General features: G+C 39.3%; 1 protein-coding gene across 1 annotated transcript in view; it reads left to right on the forward strand.

Annotated features, from left to right (window-relative positions):
• Window positions 1–13391, forward strand: part of TGS1 (trimethylguanosine synthase 1) — a 1147018-nt gene extending 1133627 nt beyond the window's left edge. Inside the window, exon 13 of the mRNA XM_044065538.1 lies at window positions 13000–13391. Coding sequence (XP_043921473.1) covers window positions 13000–13110 — 111 coding nt within the window. The 3' untranslated portion in view covers window positions 13111–13391. The remainder of the gene's footprint in view (window positions 1–12999) is intronic.
• The last annotated feature ends 928 nt before the right edge of the window (window positions 13392–14319 follow it).

The following is a 14319-nucleotide window of genomic DNA, read 5'->3' on the forward strand; positions in this document are numbered from 1 at the left end:
AGAACTAAACCTTAAAGGAAATCTGATCAACTGCTGGGTGGCATTTGCTGCAGGGGCAGAGGGGAAGGCTATTTCAAAGCAAACCATTTCCAAATGGATAGGCGATTGCATTCTTTTTTGTTACAAACACCATGGAAAACCTATCCCACAGGGTATCAGACCCCACTCTACCAGGGCTGCATCTACCTCTACAGCCTTTCTCAGAGGCGTCCCTACCAGGGACGTCCTAGAAGCTGCTACTTGGAGTTCTGTACATACTTTCACCAAACATTACCATCTGGCAATTTTCTCTAAATCCAGAGCTGGCTTTGCCACTGCAGTCTTGCAGGGCCTTTTAGCTGGTCCTAATTCTATTTAAATTCCTCTTCCCATCCTTAGCTTTGGGAATCTACCCAAAAGTGATGACTGCAACAGTGAAATACGAAAAACATAGTACAGTTGTGTATACTTACCATAAATGTAGATGTTCGAGTGTATTCACTGTTGCAGTCCTGGTTACCCTCCCTCTAGCCCCCTTCTTTTTCGGATATACATCTATTTTCCTTTCCTGTGTTCAAAAGCTTTTTGGTGTATTTGCTTTTTTGTTGGAGGTATAACCTTGTATGTTTATAGATTTAATTGCTTCCCATTAAGGGAGCACCTAACATCTGGGGCAAGAAAAACTGATGTAATGGTGTTGGCTGCATGTTTTATACCCCTGGCATCATGGGAGAAGGGACAGCAACCGATGCAGGACCCAAGACTTTGTTAATCAGGCCGACTGAGGGCTACCGCAAGCAGATAACCCAAAAATGATAACTGCAACAGTGAATACACTCGAACATCTACATTTATGGTAAGTGTACACAACTGTACTTTTAAACCCTTGCCTGTATATGCAACCAAGCTATATATCCATTTAATTTCTAAGCACTGACTGTGGGTCTTAATATCACCACCTCTTCCTGTTATTTTACCAAGCTCCAAAACCAAAAATTTAAACACATGCTCATTCCCTTCTTTCAATACATGCTTGGCAAAAGCGTTTCTGTCATCCTTTCTATTGATGGCATATACATGTTCCCTGATACGATTTCTTAATTGTCTAGTGGTCATACCCACATAGTAGGAACCACATATTTCACATACTGCCAGGTGTACTAAATTGTTGCTATTACAATTAGCAGATACATCAAAAGTATACAAATGTCAATTCATAGGATGCATTAAAACAGTCAGTCCTAATATAACTACAGATATTGCATTCTCCACATGCAAGAGTCCCTGGTTTGGCTGTCTTGACTTCACTGTTCAGTGATAGAGGTTTATAACGCATTAAAGAGTACTTCTGCTACACACTGGACTTTGTCATTTTCCAGTACCTACTTTCCTGTCAACCAGTGTGCTCAAAACCATTTATATTCCTGTTTAAATAAATAAAATACTTCCATTATAGTGCATCTTTCAGCTGTTTCAGCCGTTCTTCTTGTAGCTTCACCCTTAGCTATTCCCCCAGATAACCAGACACTGGTATTCTTCAGTTAAGAGATATCAGGAGACCAGTGCTTCCTTTCTGGTACGTATGTACATTGTACTGGTGAATTTAACTCTGACAACTTTTAAATTATTTTCTGAATGGACTGTAAAATTCTTCTCCTGGAAGATCATTTTCCTTGTGGACATTTTGCTAGGAAGGTCTCCGGGACATCTGAGCCATGTATAGTCTTTCACCAGGCCGGAGTGGCTTTGAGAGTAAACCCTTTTTTCAGTGAGTCAATTGATCGGTTTGTTGGGGAAAAAAATGGAGAGCTTGTTTAGTAGCAGTCAGTCGAATGATAAATTTTACTAGAGTCTTGTTTTAATTTTGCAAGTATTGTCTTACAGCAGTTTAACCACTCTTTTTTCCACACCCTAGATTCCTTTAATCCTGGGATGTGTTATTGTTGCACTGTACTGACTGTGTGATATGTGTCCACTACAACCCCAGATAATCATTTGTGTACCCAAAACTAGTTGCATTAATCTGTTTTTTAGCTTTGCAGCACTCTTGATGTAAATAGTACTGCAAGAAAAAATAAATAAATAAAAGGAAAACAGAAAAATACCAAGACATAAATATTAAAAAAATGCTGAGCTACAAACCACTCATTGCAATCCTTTTTAAAGCCTCTCTTTTGTTTAGCAAGTATGTAGTTTATAACAAAGTGTACTGAAATCAGTCTTTTACTACTGCTAATCAACACTTTCTTGCTAGCTATCTTAACTTATTACAATAATATAACATTATTATTTTTCTACACAAAAGAAAGTACTCCATTACTACTTTAACTATAAACATTTTCCTTTTCATGCATACCAGTAATCTTCTTCTCAAAGTACAAAAAAATTAATTTTTAACTAAATCATAGTCTTTATGGGTAAATCCCAAATAACTGCTTTCAGTTGTTTGTATTAAAAATGCAGCAAGGTGCAACCATTTCCCAGGCCCCAGTTAAAAAATACATCTTTTGTACAACCTCAGTGTCTATTATCACTGGTTAAAAGTATGCCACATGTTTATGTGCTCATAGTTTGTGTAACAAGCTGTGATGCCCCTGCACTGGCCCAGTTTTCAAGGAGCGTCAATCCTCACCACTGGCAACAGTGAGGGGTGTACACCATGGGAGTATGACAAGTACACAGTAAAGTACAATTTCCCTTAAGAGCACAGTCAGTCTGGAGGCTGTTTTTTCCGTCTTTCTCCAGAACTCCAGTAAGACTCCCCACTGGCACAGCTATAGAGTTGAGTCCTTAGGCAGGGCTCCAAGCCAAGTCCTCCCAACACTCACTGTCTGTCAAAACAGTGGTTCATGGTCCTTCCCAAGTAACTGACACACACACACACACACACACACACACACACACACACACACACACACTCTTTGAGATTTTATTTATACACAAACACGCACCTGGGAGAGGCTGGCACAGGTTTACTAGCTGTGCCCCCTTCTGCCCAGACCATAAGGTAGTTATCACTGCCACCAGAACCCCTTATCAGCTACTTTAAGGCCCTTCCCAAAGGGTGACTAATCCTACTGTGTAATGTTACTATTATCCAAATGGTAAGTGTGACCAAGAGCAAGGCTATTTAGGAGTGGCCTGTACTTTGTCACCAAATACATATGCAAGTGCACTAAGAGCTCAAATATGTCTCACAAATATCAGCCACAAAGATAGATTTAAATGTATTTAATAATAAAAGAACAAAATAACACTCAAGCAACACAGTAACTACAGAGTTCAGAATCACAGGAAATATTTTAAAACAACATTGCAGGACAGTCTCAAATAAATACAGAAAACATCTAACGTAATCTTTACTATATTCCTATCTATATCTAAGAGAGATACTATGCCCTAAGTCTTACTTACATGCAAGACACAGGCAGAAGTGCTGATGATGGATGTTTCCAGGTCAAAGACAAAATACAAAATGCCTTGTCTCTCTCTCTCTCTCTCTCTTTCTCTCTCCAAGAGAGTTCTTAAATTAATATCATATGTTACTGCTAGGTTAGTCTGGATGACATCACTCTTTATCACCTGCCTTCAGTTCCCAGGCTAACAGAAACTTAACAAAATTTAACATTTTTGTGTGAAAAATACATCTCTCTCAGATGATTGCTCAGAAGTGGAAGTCGTAAAACAAACACTGTTACATTTTAGACCTAGTATTTGCTTCTCTCCAAGACAATAGAAAGAAACTTCTAGCTCTAGACATACTGTCTCCTTGCTGCATTAGTTAACTTTTATAGCACATCATAAAGCACTTAATTTCAACTTTTTCTTGCCTTGTCTTATCTGTGCTTAGTCTCATCCCATGTGCCTTCAGTTTTGCATTCCATTCCCCTATTCTTTGCTGAAGTTCTTGAACAGAGTCCGCCTGTAATGCCACATCATCTGCATACAGTAGTAACTTTGTTGATCTGTCCCCTCCATGCTGTTTGCTAATGTAGTCCATCACCAGTATGAACAGCAGTGGACTCAGAGCTGAACCCTGGTGTACACCCACTCCCACTGGGAACCCCTCTGTGAGGCCGAGCACTGTTCGTACTTGTGTCATTGGATCCTTGTACATAGCTTGTTGTACTAATTCTACCAATATTTCTGGAACTTTGAACCACAGCAATACTGCCCAGATCACCTTTCTTAGGACCTTGTCATGTGCTTTCTCCAAATCTAGGAATGCCTAGTTGGACTCTTTCCTCATCTCTAGCTTCTTCTCAACTGTCTGGCTCACTGCAAACATTGGGTCACTTGTGCTGCATCCTGATCTGAATCTGAACTGTTCATCTCCCATCTTACATTCTACTACTCTGCATATCTGTTTATCAGTCACCCTCTCCAGAACTTTCATGCAGTGTAATAGGAGTCTGATGCCTCTGTACTGCCAACAGTTGTGGATGCCCCCTTTGTTCTTGTACACTGGCACAAGTATACTTATTCTCCAGTCATCTGGGATACGCCTTTCTCTCCACACTGCTATGAGTACCGTCAAGAGCCATTTCTCCCCTATCTCACCCAGCATCTTTATCATATCTGCTGTGACCTCATCTGAGCCTGCTGCTTTCCCTGACTTCATTTTCCTTAGTGCTGTTCGTACTTCTAGGGTGGGCTCCTCTTCTCTCGATGTAGGCTGTTTCTGGGGCAGTACAGCTTCTGTGGGGTTTTCTTCATTTAGAAGCTGGTGGAAATACTGCTTCCATGTGCCTTTGATGTCCTGTGGACTGGTGAGCAGGTTTTTGCTGACATCCCTTATGAAGGGTATCTGACTATCTTCTTTACCTTTCTGTCGTTGCCTTGCAACCTGATATAGTTTCTTTGTACCACCTACTGAGTCACTTTCCAGAAGTTGGTAGAGTGGCTCTGGTGCCTTATTCTTTGATATTACAACTCCTTTCGTAGCTACTTTATTAGCCGACCAATATTCCTTCCTAGCCTGGTCAGTCTTTTCTGTCTCCCATTTTTTCCTTGCACTCCTCCTTTCTTTTCATCACTTCCTGGACTTCTGCATTCCACCACCAGCTTTCCTTATGTACCTTATTTCCAAACCTGGCTCGGCCATCTATTCTGTAGTTCCAACACATGCTGTTTTGAGGCACTGCCATTCATCTTCAACTCCACCTATTTCTTCCTCTCCTTGGGGTGCATCATGGATTCTACCCCAGTGCCTTTTCCTTACTAGGAGGAAGTCTACCTGAGGTACATGTTGACTACTCTTGTGTATGATCTTGTGACTGTCTCTCTTTCTGAACCATGTGTTGGCTACTATCAAGTGATTTGCCAGACAGACGTCTAGAATGGCTTCTCCTTCTTTATTTCTGTTGCCCCACCCATGTGGACCCAGGCAGTCCTCATATTCTGTTCTGTCTGTCCGAAAATATGTGCATTCAAGTCACCCATTATCAACACTAATTCATGTTCCTACAACCGCTGTCTGAATGCACTCTTTTCGTCACTGTCCACAACCCTGCTGTAGGGCATACCATAAGTCTGTCATTAATTCTGATGATATCCCTCACTGCCTTCTGAAGCCTCTCTCTTACCACAATTCCCACACCATTTCTTGCCTGTTCCCTTCCTGAGTAGTAGACTCTGGATCCCAAGCCAAGTGGTTTTGCTGCACTGCCCTTCCATCTTGTCTCTTGGATACATAGAATGTTCAGCCTCCTTCGAATCATTATGTCATCCACTTCCACGCTGCATCCTTTCAGTAAACCTACATTAAGTGTAGCAATTCTCAGTTCATGTTTGGCAGGTTGAATGGTTTTACATCCAGCTTTCGCTCAACAGAGCTGTCCCAGGTAATTCAGGGCTGGGCAACTGGACACCAGCTGGCCAGTAGCTTATTGACTCAGGGCTGCTGGGCTGTATGGTGGGCACACACTGGCCAATAGGGGCATGTACACCCCTCCCACCATTAGCATGGGTTCCTGGCATAGTTTGGAGCAGGCCGTGTCCTCAGCCCACTTATCACCGGTAACTACCCATGACCATTTTAGGAACGTTAGTCAACATGACCATATCACCTAGAGGCATATTTTACACCATTGAGTGGCTAGCCCTGCCACGGCATGCAGTCTGTGATCCATGTTCTCTTATCTTGAGGATACTGCGCACCACAATAGATGAGCAGCTGGTCTGTACAACTCTTCCCCCTGTAGGGCAGTATGTAGAGTCTGTGCTGCTGCCCACAGCTACATTCATTGGTGAGTTTTTGATATGGAAAAACTCAGCATGTTTTGGGTTTTTTTTTCCGAGGTGGGAGGAACCTCACAGAGACGCAGGGAGAACATGCAAACGCCAAATAGGCATTGGTCGGAGGTCAGGACTCTTTCTCATCTCTAGCATGGGAGGCGAAGACCTTAACCATTATGCCAACTGGATGCAGGTATAGATATATAGAGATATACATCTATATGTATAAAAAGAGAAAGATCCAGATGTGTGTGTGTATGTATGTATATATATATATATATATATATATATATATATATATATATATATATATATATATATATATATGTGTGTGTGTGTGTGTGTGTGTGTGTGTATATATATATATATATATATATATATATATATATATATATATATATATATATATATATATATATATATACACACACACATCTGTATCTTTCTCTTTCTAGACATGCAGATGTAAATTTCTATATATATATATATATATATATATATATATATATATATATATATATATATATATATACATAGATACTGCTAGGATTGTGTCAGTGTAGTTTTTCATTTCCTCTGTAATAATGTTTACTTTAATATTTGCTTTCACACCAACTCACAAAGAAATCCCTAATTCCTGCCTCCAAGGAAGGAAGTAGGTAGAAGATTAGCATAAGGTGAGATTTAGAAGGACTGCTGAAGGATACACACTAGGATGGCACCAAATGTAAACTGGGAAGAATAAAGGAATCCAGATTGAGATACCAGCTAAATGAGCTGGTAATGAATGCTGTGGAGGTTTTGTATTAGCAGGTGGATTTCTCATGGCCCCAGGGAGTTAAATGCCAAATAGGCAATCATACATTTATATAAATGAAAACAAACCACACTGACACAGTCCTAGTAGCTAGTATTTTACATCACAAACCATACTGACACAATCCTAGTAGCTAGTATTTTACATCGCAAACCATACTGACACACTCCCAGTTGCGAACATTATACATCACTTATAATCTACCCAATCTTTCCCACTCAAACATTACATAGCTCATTTAAGTCCTGACACCTTTTAGACCTCATTCCTCCCTTGTATGCATTGTTCCCACAGTTCCCATTTTTCCTATGTAGTTTGCTCCTACCCATTTCTAAAGATCTCAGTTCCGGTTGTTTTGTCGCTGTTACTATATTCACTACTTCAAAAGCTGCGGTGGAGCAGCAGCAGCGTTGTCACCTCACAGCAAGAGGTTCTCCCATTCGATTCTCGGCTGGAGTGCCTTCTATGTGTAATCTGCATGTCCTCCCTGCAGTTGAGTGCCGTTCGAAAGACATGCGTGAATGGGTGTGCCTTCGTTGAAGGTTGGGTGTCAGGCTGGCACCTCGGCACTATAAAAATCGACTACCAATCATTAGCGGACCGGAGTTCCGCTGTGTGGCGGCCCCTCACCGGGAAAAGCCATAAGAAAAACAAACAAACTATGTTCACTACTTCCAGTATAGTTGGTGTAGATTTTGATTTCCATTTTCTAGTAATTGCTTTTTTGGCAGCCACCATTATTGTTATTAGTAGACACAGCAATAAATTATTGGCTAAACAACTGTAAGGTACTTCTAAACCCTTCTAAAACAAAAACTGTGATATCTGGAACCTCACAAAAGCTGAAAATGACTCCTAAAAATCTTAACATTACAAATCTCAACGGTTGCCCAATAGAAACAACCACATCCTTTAAATACTTAGGTTTATAACTAGAACATTCATTTAAACTTCTAAGGCCACATTGAAAACACCAAGAAAAAGAACATTTCTTTTATTCTGTTCCTGGAAAATATTGCCTTTTCTCTTCGGACTACCTAGAGCTGGAATAGGCAAAGGAGTCCTCCTTGCTCAACTTGAATACGGTCTCCCCATCATAGCCACAGCCTCTTAAAAAAAAAAACAGTCCATTGAAAACAAAATTTGCTGTTTATTTCCAATTCATCCCCTCAGGAACAACACTGCATCACCCTCTCCAAGGCCAGATTGCTACCAATCTCCTACGGAGTCAAGTTACTCCTAGGGTCTCTTGTTTTTAAACTGCTTCAATGAAGGTGCCTTTCCACCTCTTCTAGCCAGACTGGATAATAAAGCCCACCATTTGCAACATCTGCATCCTCTCCCAGTTAACTCCCCCACTCCGTCCAGACACCCCAAACTAAGCTGCACTATACTGATCATTCCTTCTACATTCTTGCATCAAAACTCTGGCAGTCCTCCTCCCTTCACCTTAAAGAAGCTTCCTCTGTTCCTGCCTTCAGAGTTCACATTCATCAAAAATCTGACTGCAAGTGATTTTCCACTGGATGCATAACCTAACTTCCTCCTCACCTGCATCACTTCTACTTGATCCTCTGTTCTCAGCTGCCACTTCCCTCTGCTATGTACGACTAAAATTAATTCACATTTCATGTTCCACTTTTCTATTATTTACATATTGTGTCAGTTGTCTGTGGAATTATCTACCTTCTGTGATTCCACTGTGTTTGTGAATTTGTACTGTTTTCTTTTTTGTGAATCTCTTCACCCAGGTTGTGCCCACAAATGGTCTATTGCGATCAGTGTACTACCCTGGTAAACAAACTAAAATAAGTAAATAATAAATAAACTTCAGGTACTTTAAACTCAAGAAAGGATTCTTCACTCTAAGTGGTTGTTTTCATTTTTGTAAACAAATTCCTAAAATTAGGAATAAACCCCTATGTTACACACTGGATTGCCATTTGGGTCTCCGATAGGACCCAGGAAGTTAAGATAGGGGATTCCACCTCTACAAAGAGGCTGGTCACTAGCAAAGTCCTTCAGGACTCAGTGATGAATCATCCTTTTGGCATGTATTTCTCAGATGTCATGGTCAGTGTTTTGGGCCTCTGGCTGTCCATGTTTGCAGATGATTGCAAACTGAGAGAAGTCATAGAATGCCCCAGAGTAACTAAAATCCTCCAGGAAGGACTAATGCAGACAAATAACTGGTGGTACCATAGACGCAGTTTTTACTCAGTGCCAATAAATAATGTACTCTTTGGGAACTTGGCTTCCCCTCGAAACTACCTCATTGATAACACACTCCTAAAGTAGACCCAGTATCCAGAGATTTGGGGACATATGTAGACAGTAACCTGGCTTTTCACCAACATGTGTTTGAGGTAGCAAGGAAATCATTCTGTGTTGCTCAACTTTTACACAAGAGTATGTCATCTAGATCCAAGAAAGTCATCGTTCCACTGTACTCCGCTCTCATCAGGCCCATCATTGAGTACAATTCCCCCTTCAGTATGTACCTGACCAGGCAGATCCAACAACTGGAATGTCCTCAGAGGTTCCTCACAAAAAGAATACAAAGCATTAATAACATGTCCTGTGCAGCTCGCCTCAAAGCCCTATCCCTATACCGCGTCTCTTACAGACTGTTGAGGAGTGATCTGTCCATACAAGACATCCCAGGGCCTAGGTCTGATGGACCTCTTGCTTATCTGCAAAACAAATATCAGAGCTTCCCATTCCTGGGACTTGAACCTAGCTTACAGCATAAATAGGACATGTTGGAGGGCCAGGTATGTGTCTGAGAGTGCCCCTTCTCTGGCATAGGCTTCCCATCCAAGTGAGGTAGAATTCTTCTGTAACTCTGTTCAGATATAACCAGATCCAGTGGATGCGAAATTGAAAATTCACCCCTGGTCTGTCACCTTTGTCTCTAACGAATAGATTCAACCTGTAAATATTTGACCACATGTTCCCTAGCTTACACGTACTTCTAAAAATAACCTCTAGGGCACTAAACATTTTGGGTACATTTGGGATACATAGCTAGGCTTAAAAAGGCCCTTGTGGTGGTTAGCTTATTTTATACCTATGAACCTGTGTAAGACCAAATACTGAAGTAAAATAATGAGGTGCTCCCAAGAGATTTGAACACCTGAAGACATTATGGAGATTTAAAAAAAAAAAAAGAAAAGGCATAGGAGGCTGATTTGTTGGCAAATAAGTGAAAAATATGTAAATAAATATTTTTAAAAAATGTGAAAAGAATAAAAGTGAGTGGATTGAAAGCTGATGTCGGAAGAAAATGAATCAAGATATGATGTAAAATACAAGGCATCAGTTGTGAGGATCCTGCATAGGTGACACTAAGCACTGGCAAGATTATTTAAAGAGGGTAGAAGAGTGGACTGAAAGTGCTGGAATTGTGAATGTGAAGGAGCTGATGTTATTACACATTTTAATTCTGCCAAAGATCTTGGAATAGATACAGATGAAAAATGAGTGAAAGAAGCTATTTAACAAAGATTTCTGCTGAGAAGCAGGCATGTGTGATATAAGAGAAGATAAACAAATGCATGGAACAAAGTGGAAATCATTATATGCATGGTTCTGTCCTTCACATCTAAGGTAGTTGTAGATGGACAGTATAAAATAAGACTTGAAAAATGCAGGCATTGAGAGTCTGTGCATTAAAGATGGTAAAATTATACTGTTTTGAAAGAAGGGTGGGGAAACTGGAGGAGTATTAGATATCTATGATATTCCATTATGTAAAGTAAAATTTTATTACAAAACATACTGCATTGAGTTTCATGCATTGTTTTTTGTGATTTCAATACTACCCAGTTCATGTGATGTTTTATTAGTTGTGTATATAATAGCATATTTGTTTCTCATCACCATCAAGCCCTTTTCCAATTTTTACATAGGTGTGGAGTATAAAGTCAACTGTCACCGCTCTCTTTATGCAGTGCCACTATTCTACCTTTGATAGTCATGCCAGACTGTCACATACTTCTCTTACACATCCATCACTTGGTTGGGCTTACATATCTCTTCTCGCCTCCTCCTTGGGTCTCCCAAATCATCGTCATCTTTCCTGGTCACATGACTGAACTATGTTTTCCATCTCTGCAGTTGAGGCTACTTTGGATTCAAGTGTAATGCCCTAACTTCTTTGTCTGCCCCACAGTGTGTATGCTACCACTGTCCCAGGCTCTGTTTCCATCACATCAAGCTTCCTCAGGTGCTGTGCCCTCACTTCTCAGGTTTCTGTGCCATACAGTTGCATTGTTCACTCCACTGCTGTATACTTTGTGACATGAGATGTTGTCAAAGAGAAACAGGTAAATGCTGATGTTCAATGTTTTCTTTTTGCTTGTGCTTTTTTGTGGAAAATCTTCAAAAAAGATTTCATAAAAACTAAAAATGCTGTGGGGGGCAGTATGAGATAATACGTTTGGAATTTCACATACAGTGCAGATGATACACAATTACAAAAGGCCATCTCAGTACATTTGTCAGAAATCATATGTGGGATATGTAAACTATATATGAAAATAAAGTATCGGTTAATATTGGATATTGAAAATGTCTGAGAGCATCTGACAGTCTGGAACAGTGCATTCCTTTTGTACTAATTGAATAATAGCTCCATGGGTATTTTGTTTTTCAGCAGGTATTGGTTTCCCCTACCTTTATGTCTTTCTTTTTTATAGTACTCCTAATCCTGAGGCCAGTGCCAAAGTAATTCTGTAAACTTAAATGGTAAGTTTCAGTAGGAGCAGGTCTGCGATACAAACACAGCGAGAGATGTCCTCTCAGCTGAATAAATTATTAGTGGCTACAGAAGCAGTACAGCACTTAAGCAGTAAACGACTGTGTAGTATGGTATATTGAAGATTTACCCATGGTTAGTGTGGTTTTTGCCCTCGTGATTAAATAAAGCCAACCGTGGGTAAATTTCAATATACCACAACCACGGAGTCGGTTATTGCTATTATACAATGACATTATTTAAGAAAAAAAAATTTACTTTTCTTAAATAATATCTTTGTATAATGCCTCTGTGCTACCCTTCCATGTTTTTGTGGTATCCTGGGGCTTTTTCTGATGTACTGTGCATGCTTATGAGACTTGTGTTCCCACACTTACACTGTACATCAGTGCTGTGCAAAGGAAGCAACAGGGAAAGGAAGATCTCTGTTTCCTTTTTTTTTTTTTCTTTGATACTTGAAAACAAAACAAAAAAAGAAACCAGGAGACTTTTAACAAACAAGGGAGAGCCAGGACAGACAAAATAAAAGGATAAGATAATCAGGTAAGTTTCTATAGTTTTGCATAGCATACCTGATTATCCTTTTATTTTTTGTCTGCACCATCTCCCTCGTTTGTTAAAAGTCTCCCGGTTTCTTTTTATGTTATCAAAAAAAAAAAAAAAAAAGTGAAACACGAGATATACTAATGGAAAAAAGTCTGTGGAACCAGACCTTTTTCCATTGGTGTATACTTGGATTTACAACAGGCACGCTGGTTGGGCTGACCAATCATCGTGCTCGTTTTTGAATATTAATGGCCAGTCATTGTATAATTAATATGTTATAATACGTGTACATTATATGCCTCTTGTGTGGAGATCCATGGTTAGACAAATGCTGGGGAAATCTGGGTGGATATTTATCCTTGTGTAACTGTGATTGTAAGCCATCATCTTTGTTATGATGTTTGATATTTTTTAATGGTAAGAGGGAAACTTGATCTTGATTTTTTTTTCCTCAAAATGTTTTGGAACTAAGGAGTTTTCAGCTTAGAAGCTTTAGATGCAGTTTTTTAAATTAAATATGAAACAGCTTTTTATGTAAGATATATAGATGGTCATAGCAGCTGATCTGCTAAAAAGCTATAATAGATATTACCACAGAGTAGTTATTTTTAACTTTTTTATTTGTTCATTCGTTTATTTATTTATTTATTCATTTTTACAGATAGCCTCTTTAGCTGGACCTGGAGGACAAGTGGAAGTTGAACAAAATTTTCTCAACAAAAAACTGAAGATGATAACTGCTTACTTTGGTGACTTAATTCAAAGGGAATGAGTTTTGTGTCCTGTAGTACATGCAGTTGTCTCAAATACATATATTAGACAAGTTATGTTTGTTACAGTTTGATTCTGAAAAGCAAGTATCTGCAGCACTCGTTAATGTTTGTAAAGATATGTGTTAATATACATTTTTGTTTATACCATTGTTAAACTCGGAACACTTTTAAACAAAGTACATGTTTGTGTATATACTAGTTTGCGAAACAAATTTAAAATATCTGCAGAGAACAAGTTTGTTACAGGTTATGTTGGTATTAAATTATTTTTTACACACAAGTCTGTTGTATTTTACATAATTAAGTTGAGCTTGCAGTGTCCTAACTTAAGATTTGTTATTGCAGTTGAACTTATTGTTGATTTTTTTTTTTAAACTTTTCTTCAACCCATCATCATTTTCCTGCTACATAGTGCTGCTACTACTCAACTCTTTTGTAGTACTAGGAGTATCTGATTTAACAGGAGTGGTGGTGCTGCGGTAGCGTTGTCGCCTCACAATAAGACGTCCGGTTCGATTCTCAGCTAGAGCGTCTTCTGTGTGGAGACATGCGTGAATGGGCGTACCTTCGTTGAAGGTTGTCAATCATTAGCGGACCGGAGTTCCGCTGTGGCGACCCCTAACCGGGAAAAGCCGAAAGCATTTTTATTACCATTTGTCAAATCCATTGATATTTTCAGCAGCAAACATCAGTATTAGTAGAGTTGCAGATACATTTGTTCTGTAAACTTTTGTCACCAGTTCTGATATATTTATTTTTTTTGTGTGTCTGGGCTCACTAATTTTTCCAGTTCGACACTGGGTAACACGTATAGCAGATTTATATATCAGACCTAATAAGCAAAACCAGTTTGTAGGCTCCCTTGATGTCTCTCTCAGAATTGGCTGAAATGTTACTGAATGTGAATTCATCACATTTAAACAAGTAGTGATACATTTTTGCCTAAATCTGGGGCTGATGGCTCACTTAATTTATATTAACTCCATGATCATCACAGAAAATACACATTTTTTTTTGTTAGTTAACAGTGTTTATGTCCATTAAAAAGGGGGGAAATGGTTTCCTGTTGCGTATAGCAGTTTGACAGATTCTTCTGTGGTAAATCTGTTGTCAGCCAGAGAAACAGAAATACTGCCAGTTTCTTTATCTGGAAGCTTCAAATTCAGAACATGTGATAGAGCCAGAAGTTAGCCATAGGGACAACTCAA

This window comes from Protopterus annectens, chromosome 3.part0 (genome assembly GCF_019279795.1).
Source record: "Protopterus annectens isolate FY-2018-M chromosome 3.part0, PAN1.0, whole genome shotgun sequence".
In the NCBI taxonomy this organism is placed as follows: Eukaryota; Metazoa; Chordata; order Ceratodontiformes; family Protopteridae; genus Protopterus; species Protopterus annectens.